Source organism: Tachypleus tridentatus, chromosome 1 (genome assembly GCF_004210375.1).
Source record: "Tachypleus tridentatus isolate NWPU-2018 chromosome 1, ASM421037v1, whole genome shotgun sequence".
Taxonomy (NCBI): Eukaryota; Metazoa; Arthropoda; class Merostomata; order Xiphosura; family Limulidae; genus Tachypleus; species Tachypleus tridentatus.
In genome coordinates this window covers 125,299,094-125,307,255 of record NC_134825.1, presented here as the reverse complement: position 1 = coordinate 125,307,255, position 8,162 = coordinate 125,299,094, and the positions used below count along the sequence as shown (strand labels likewise).

Below are 8,162 nucleotides of genomic sequence, written 5' to 3'. Positions count from 1 at the left end.
TCTTCAGACAGTTTCTCTCTGAGGTAGGAACTAAAGTAAAAACAGTTCTCTAGCATACTATAAGAGTTATATTTTTATCATCTGGAAATATGTGTGGTTCATAAGAAAAAAAATTACAAATTCAATTTCCATGGTGATAAGGAAGAACTAATTAGCAAAGAAGACTTATAAATCTTAGTTACTTCGTTAACTTATAACTTTCATTTTTCTACCTCAAAAGATTTTTTTGAAGTACACTTTTCTATACTTGGTTACTAAAGCTGTAATCTTGTTCCAATATTTATAAAAAAATTAAGTTGGATTGTATTTTGTATAAGAAATTGAATTTAATACTTATTGTATTACACACAAATCAAAGTTTACAATTTTTCAAAAAATTCTGCATTTAAGCATATCATATAAGCTGCTAATAATGTAACAAACTCAATTTTTCACGTGTAAAATAAAGTTAACAACTATATATATATATATATATATATATATATAAAAATCTATATGAGCCGCACATACAAGGAAGATGAAAAAATCAATGATATATCTTGTACTGATAAAAAAATTGTGTACCAGCTGGAGAAAATATACTGCTAGTAGGACAGTATGTAAGTATAAGGTCACATATATGAAATGTATTAAAAATTACTGTATCAGGAGCAAATATAGCTGTAATTCACAGTCTCTTAAACTAAAACTTTTATAATTTATCATTACAATTAAAAAATAGGTCTGTGAGAATAATAAAATTATTCTTAAACTTGTAATGTTGCTTGAAATTAATCTACTTAGTTAAATTAAGACAGTTTGTTTGTTTGTTTGTTTTGAATTTTCGCACAAGGCTACTCGAGGGCTATCTGTGCTAGCCGTCCCTAATTTTGCAGTGTAAGACTAGAGGGAAGGCAGCTAGTCATCACCACCCAGCGCCAACTCTTGGGCTACTCTTTTACCAACGAAAAGTGGGATTGACCGTCACATTATAACGCCCCCACAGCTGGGAGGGCGAGCATGTTTAGCTCAACTCGGATGCGAACCCGCGACCCTCAGATTACGAGCGCATGCCTTAACGCGCTCGGCCATGCCGGGCCCTAAATTAAGACAGAATGTTAATATATGCTCCATAACAGGTAAAATGAAATATAAAATAGAATAAATTATTATGAAACACTTTGAATGCTTGATTAGGGTTTGTGATCTACAAGCTATTTAATTAATTTGCTTTGTTTTAATGTTTGTTTTTCCACAGTCCTGAAATTTCAATGATGAGTTCCTCTTCAGGTTGCTTGGTTAGATTCATCTGCTTAATAGCAACTTTCAATGCATTCCCTGTTTCTATAGTTTTATACACATTTCCTGAAACACTGAAACAATAAAAGAAAATGTCATTAGAATCTGTGATGTGCTGGTTACATGATATGAAAACCTTACAACATTCTGGCAATATTATTATTGTGCCTTTTAAAAAATATTGGGTTACCATATGTTTCTAATCTTATGTATTTGCAAGGTAGTAAAATTGTATGTTTACTATAAATCATTTAAAAAAAAACATAATTAAATGTTTGTTATTATATGAATGCTACTCTAAAATATTGAAGAAAAATAAATGGTAGATTATATTCACACAAGTTAGCAGCACAACTTCAACTTACATGAGGTAAGCACCATTCCATTTTAGAAGTGTGTTCTGCTGTTACATTCAAGATGTATCCCTAACATGATGTTAGTTTCAAAACTTTAATGTTATAGTTCAACTAAACCTACATGCATGAACTAATTAATTGTAGTGAATGTATGCTTTCAAGCATAACAACATTAATGACACTAAGTTATTTGAATTTATAAATCTTGTAACCCTGTGTGTAATCAAATTTTAAATATTCTGATGGCAATATTGTATTTCTATATTGCAAGTTTTTTTTTATAATTTGCCAGTTCATTCCTTTAAATCAAAATTACAATTATTTAGTTTCATTGTTCTAACACTTTATTAACTATTCATTTATATTTGCTGTGAGCAGAAAAGTTATTTTTATACCTAAATCTCTGTATTTGGGTAAGGTGAATCAGAATGCCCACTTGTAACTGCATTTTTTTCTTTACGTCTAAAAATAGCAAAATGTTTCTAATATTGGGCCTTTGCACATTTTCCAATTTAAATAAATTTTAGTACATTAGAAATATCATTTTACAGACTGTTTAACCAGCCCATACATTTTTCCTCTGCATCACATATACTATAATAATGCTGTGAAAGAAATTATTGCAATGAATGAAGATGTGTATACATTTGCAGTTTATAATAACTAAGTCATTATACCAATAAAACTGAAACTAGTCGCTTTCAGTTTGGGGTAGTACATTTCTCATGCATATTAACGTTTACAAATGTGATATTTTTTTCTTTTGCAGAAGAAAGAAATGTGGTATTGATATAGTCAGAAGATTCTTGCTTTGTATTTGAGTAGCAGTTATATAACATTTAATTAACCCTTGCTTTGTATTTCAGCAGAATAATGATCTGAAACTTAGTGCCCTGTATTTAAAGGATTAGATAAGAAATTGTGATGTAAAATTTACAAAATAATCAGCTTAATGTGTCATAATCATTCACTTCAAATGTTTTAGAAAAAAAACCAGGGACCTGTAACAAAAATTAAACAAAATATCAATCTATAGCCAGAAGAAAATGGATAACTGATTGCTGAGATGATACAACTAATATAATAATGTAAAGTATTATAAAACAACAATTATTATACCACCCAATTCTAAATATGGGTTTGTTAACAAAGATATGTTATAACTGAACTATAAAATGTTTTAAATTACACTATTAAAGTTATGAACAAATTTAAATCTTCTATTTAGAGATGGAATAAATTCCATATTTTTGTTATAAATAACACTTGTATGGTTCTCTGTTGTTGGTCTCTTGACACAGTTGTCAGATATAAGAGACAATTTGACAAAGGTAGTATAAATAATTTTTTCATGCATAGAATACCAGTAACAAAAAACAAACCCATACTTTAGGAATGATCCCTTACTGAGAATGTTGAGTTTAATTATGCCTTTTCATTTAATAGTTATGGATAATTTAGGTCCATTGCTTACATCCTATGCAAAAACAAATATGTGTTGGTAGTTGCAGGCTAACTTTCTAAGTTACTAGAGACAATATGCTTACCTCATCAGAAAGCAGAAGTGATCACCAAAGCCTTTATGAATAACATAGTAGCTAGATAGAGTATACCCCATTATTTATTAACAGGTAAAGGCAGAAAATTCACCTCTTAAGTTAATGAAGGAAGTTTGTAAGTTACTATATGTTAAGAAAATTGAAACTACTGCTTATCACCCAACTGCTATTAGTCTTGTGGAAATATTCAGTAGAATTTTGTTAGACGTGATCTCTCAATTCTTTGAGAAAGATCAGAAGATTTGGGATGAGCAAGCTCGTTTACTATTGTTAGCATATTTAAGTACTGAAAATGTGTCTACTTAAAGAAGTTCATTCTTACTACTACATGGTAGAGATGTTATATTGCCTATGCAGGAGATTATTAGCTCCTAGAAAAGTGAATTAAGCAGTAGATTATGATTATAAAGCAGAGTTGTTACAATGGATGTTGAGTTAGCTAATGAACATTTAACTCAAACTGCTGAACACATAGAAAAGCAAGCAAATAAAAAGGCACAAACTAGCAAGATAAGCTTAAGGGGCAATGCATTGTTATACATCTCCAGTTAATCTGAGATTCAAGAGATATATGGAAAGGGTAAATAGTTAACATTTGTTAATAGATCATACAAAGTAAAAAGTTATAAGCCTTATCAGTATGAAGGTTTGACTGATGATCAAAAGGAGAACCTAGCAGTAGAAACAGATAACTAAATTGAGCTTGACTTATCTTTTGATGAGAAAGAAATCATGGAGACTGAGATAGAAACTCCAGAGTTAGAGGATTATAATGTTGTATTAGATGGTGAGTGTAGGATGACAGAGGATGTTTCAGTTAGTAGTATTGATAGCAAAGGTACTCTCCTAATAACTGAAAATTAAATATCAAGTACTCCAGTAATGACACAACCTGATATAGTGACCAATTACTATAACCTAAAATCACGCAATCCTATATTGATTAAACTGAGAGGTGGCCCTTACAACTAGGAGACAAGTGAAACTCGATCCTCAAGTATTTGTGCACAAACCTAAGAATGATGTGAACATAGTTAATTCTAATTAAGGGATAGTGTATTAGAACCCTTCAATAACATGATAAAATATTCATGAAGTTATAATTAGGCTAAGTAAGTTAAGTAGAATAAATCGCATGTCAATACAGTGTTGTACGTTATATATGTTTTATTAGGTATTTTTTATGCATACTAGTAGTAGATATGTCTAAAAGTTCACCAGGATCCCTGTACTACTGATTGTCAGAATTGTAGCTGAAGAGAATGTAAGTATTGTTCTGGTAGAGAATAAGATGGATATGGTATTTGTTGAGGAAGGAAATTTCATATTATCTGGAAGTGGATAAATATTGAAGACATCACGTTTCCACAGTAAGTTTGGTTGTTAATCCATTTACCAAAAGAGCTAATAACATTGTAGGATTTATTTGATGTTGACACCCTTTTTAGTTTTGATTTCGGAGGTTTAGAAAATATAGCGTTACATCACTTGACAAATCAGGAAACAATTATCTTAGAGTTAATAAAAAATGCTAGCTACATGATATCATTATGAGATAGGTAAATTTTGTTAGAATTAAAATACATTAAATATAGTGTATCAATATCAGACCGAAATCGACAAAAACGTAGTTTGATAAAAGTAAGTGGAAGTGTTTTGAAATTTATGTTCGGAACTGCGATCACCATCTATTTACGAACATTAAATAAGAAGGTAGAGAAACAAAGACAGGTATCTAGAAAATGATTCATTTTATAGGTAAATGGGCAACTAAGGTAAGAACTGAACTTATCAGTGGTATGTTCTTGATCAAATATGCATCAATTCCACTATCAGACTAGAGTAGTTACACTAAGAGGCGCGCGTGTGAGTGTGTGTGTATGTGTTTTATAACAAAGCCACGTTGGGCTATCTGCTGAACCCACCGAGGGGAATCGAACGCCTGATTTTAGCGTTGTAAACCCGTAAACTTACCGCTGTACTAGCGGGGGCACTCTAAGAGGCAGTGGATACTTTAAACTTCAAAATTGTTCCACAATATAGTTAAGAAATAACGTTACCATCAAGCTTTAGAAGTAAAATTAAATATACAAGAACCCAGTTAAATATAAAAACCATTAATAAAGAATTAATCACAGTTAATTCAAGGTATAAATGTACATTCAGACGTTAAGTAGCAGACAAGTAAACAGAGGAAACTTGAAACTTGCCTGCAAAGAGGTCAGGATTAAGTATTAAGGAATTTCAACAAGTAAACCGCTTGAGATCGAAAGCAGGGAGAAATATTATGTCAGGTAAGTGGAAGCTGACTAATTCAGTGATGATAACATTATGCTTAGTAGTGATGCTAAGTATAGAATTACATAATGCAAGTGAGAAGTTGGCTTTTATAAAATTGTTGAAATTAGATGAGCTGTGAAAATTCAAAAAGAAACCCAGAACTGGGCTAAGCAACAATAAGAAATATTGTCTTATTGACCGTTAAAGTGGTTGAACTAAAGGACGGTGACCCATATAAATAAGACGTAGACCGATTGTATAGATTGATGACAAAATTAAGTTAGTATGATGGATTGATGAGGTAGGTTTATTATAAAGTGAATTCTATAAATCAGAATTAGTAGGTAAAATTAATAGGTTTAGAAAAAAAAATGCGACAATCCAAACACTACCAGAACGAGATTTAGTTAATCGATGAAGAAAAAAAAAAAGGTTCGAGAATCAAACACAGACGTTTAGTTTAATCAATGACGAAAGAGGACGGAAAATTAACGTTACGAGAGCGAAAGAAATGGTATTCAAAGAGAATAAAATTAAAAACGTGTGTTTGAGATGCAAATTAACGTGTACGAGCTGAAGTAGTGTCAATCTAGATTTTAGAGCATGAAAAATGAATGAATGTACCAGAAAAACCGGAACGACTCAGTCTCGACCCTGAGCGTATCGCAACAGTGAAGAAAAATATGGCGTGACCAAAATCGTGTCGCAAAGTGATGTTGATGATGCCTTGACCTGTGCTAATCAGATGCATTGTTATTACAGCCAAAGGAAATAGAAAGATTCCCGGTGGATGTTGTGTATATTGTGAAAGAAATGGTGGTAAAGGGTTGTTTTAACAATTTGGAGGACGATTATAATTTTAGGCTCCAATTTCATAAGTATATGCTGAGCGAAGAAGACCTTCAACATGGTGAGTGGTGCACCACTTACCTACCACCTTACAATGAAGGCGAGTATGACTTCTGTAACTTGATATATTACTGCATAGAACTCAGGCGGCATTATACCAATGGATTTGAAAAGACTCAACCTATCACCAGGATGGCTGTATTGCATTGTGAAGATTTAGAAAGTTTCGACTGTCCAGTGTGCACCGATCGATGACTCATACTGACCATATTATTTGTGACTATTTCGTGACACCGTTTGAAAATCTCACCAAATGAAAAGATTGTATGTTACATAAATGGATCACTAATATTTCAGTTTTGACAATTTCCATGGAGAGTTCTAACGAAAAGGGTGTCCAGATCCATAAGAAGACAATCATGAAGTTAAGAGAAGAAATAAGACATCAGTTGATTGTATACTCGATGGCCTGTAATTTGCTGTTTTGTTTATATCGGGGATTTCCAACAGGCGGGCCGCATGCCGCCCACGGCATGGTTTTGTGTGGCCCGAGAAGGCCTTTTGAAAAATAACCTACTTTTGTAATATTGTTTTCGTAGTGAAGAAATGAAAAATTCTGACTTGCGAGGTAAAAATGCATGAAAGCTCTAACTGGCATTCACTAATGAAATTTTAATATTTATTTTGTGAGAACCTGTATGTTTATTATTTATGCCTCTATAATTTTACAGTAATAACTTGATAGTAATAGCTTTTAAATTGTATCACATACATCTCTTGGCCAAGCGTGTTAAGGCGTGCGACTCGTCATCTGAGGGCCGCGGGTTCGTGGGGGCGTTATAATATGACGGTCAATCCCACTATTCGTTGGTAAAAGAGTAGCCCAAGAATTGGCCGTGGGTGGTGATGACTAGCTGTCTTCCCTCTAGTCTTACACTGCAAAATTAGGGACGGCTAGCACAGATAGCCTCGAGTAGCTTTGTGCAAAATTCAAAAACAAACAAACAAAACAAACACATACACCTCGGCGTATTATACCATTTCCCCTGCTAGACAAAGTGGACTCGCTCAGCTATATTTTCCCTACCCTCTGCTAGACAAAGTGAACTCGCCCGGCTGGTGGCTGTTGCCAGTCTGTCAGTTTGCTGTTGTGGAGGTTTACTTGTTGTAAATTATCACTGTTCAGTTCCATGGTAAATATAAACATGAGCAAAGTTTTTAAGAAACGTCACACAGTGAAAATTGTGTGTGAGGAACGTTGGTAACTTGATTATTAAATTACTAATAATAACGGCAAGCGGCAGTGTTTAGTTTGTATGCAAATTATATCAGTGCCCAAAAAATGTTAATGTGAAAAGGCATTATTCAGCGATACATGAAGAAAAGTATATAAAATATGAAGGAGAAACTCGAAAAGTTCAGATTGCAGATTTCAGCAAGAAATTAGAACAAACGAGTATGTTTAGCAAGTTGTCAGAAAGCCAGACTTAATGCTTCATACATCGTTTCTCTTGAACTTGCAAGAGCAAAGAAACCTTTTATTTGTGGCAGTTTAGTAAAGAAATGTGCTTTTGAAATGGCAAAGACGTTTGAGGATGATTCATGAAGATTTTTCAACCAAAGAGGAATTATTGAATGTATGTGCTCTTCATGGGGCCACAAAGGAAATGATATCTTCGAAGCAGTGAAAAATTCAGTTGACAAAACCGGGGGTTTCAATAAGTGTTCAGCAGTAGTGACAAATGACGCACCTGCGATGATTGGAAAAAAAAATTAGGCTTTGTTGTTTTCTTACGAAAAGTGAAGTAACTTTTCCAACATTTCATTGTATTATTCATCA

General features: G+C 32.9%; 1 protein-coding gene across 1 annotated transcript; it reads right to left on the bottom strand.

The window, feature by feature from the left end:
• Positions 1-625: 625 nt before the first annotated feature.
• LOC143254395 (serine/threonine-protein kinase Pak-like) lies at positions 626-4,220 on the bottom strand. Its single transcript, XM_076509539.1, has 2 exons — positions 3,182-4,220; positions 626-1,352 (listed from the first exon to the last, which is right to left on the bottom strand). The coding sequence occupies exons 1-2, from the start codon at positions 3,250-3,252 to the stop codon at positions 1,217-1,219; spliced, it is 207 nt and encodes a 68-aa protein (XP_076365654.1). The 5' UTR covers positions 3,253-4,220; the 3' UTR covers positions 626-1,216.
• Positions 4,221-8,162: the final 3,942 nt, after the last annotated feature.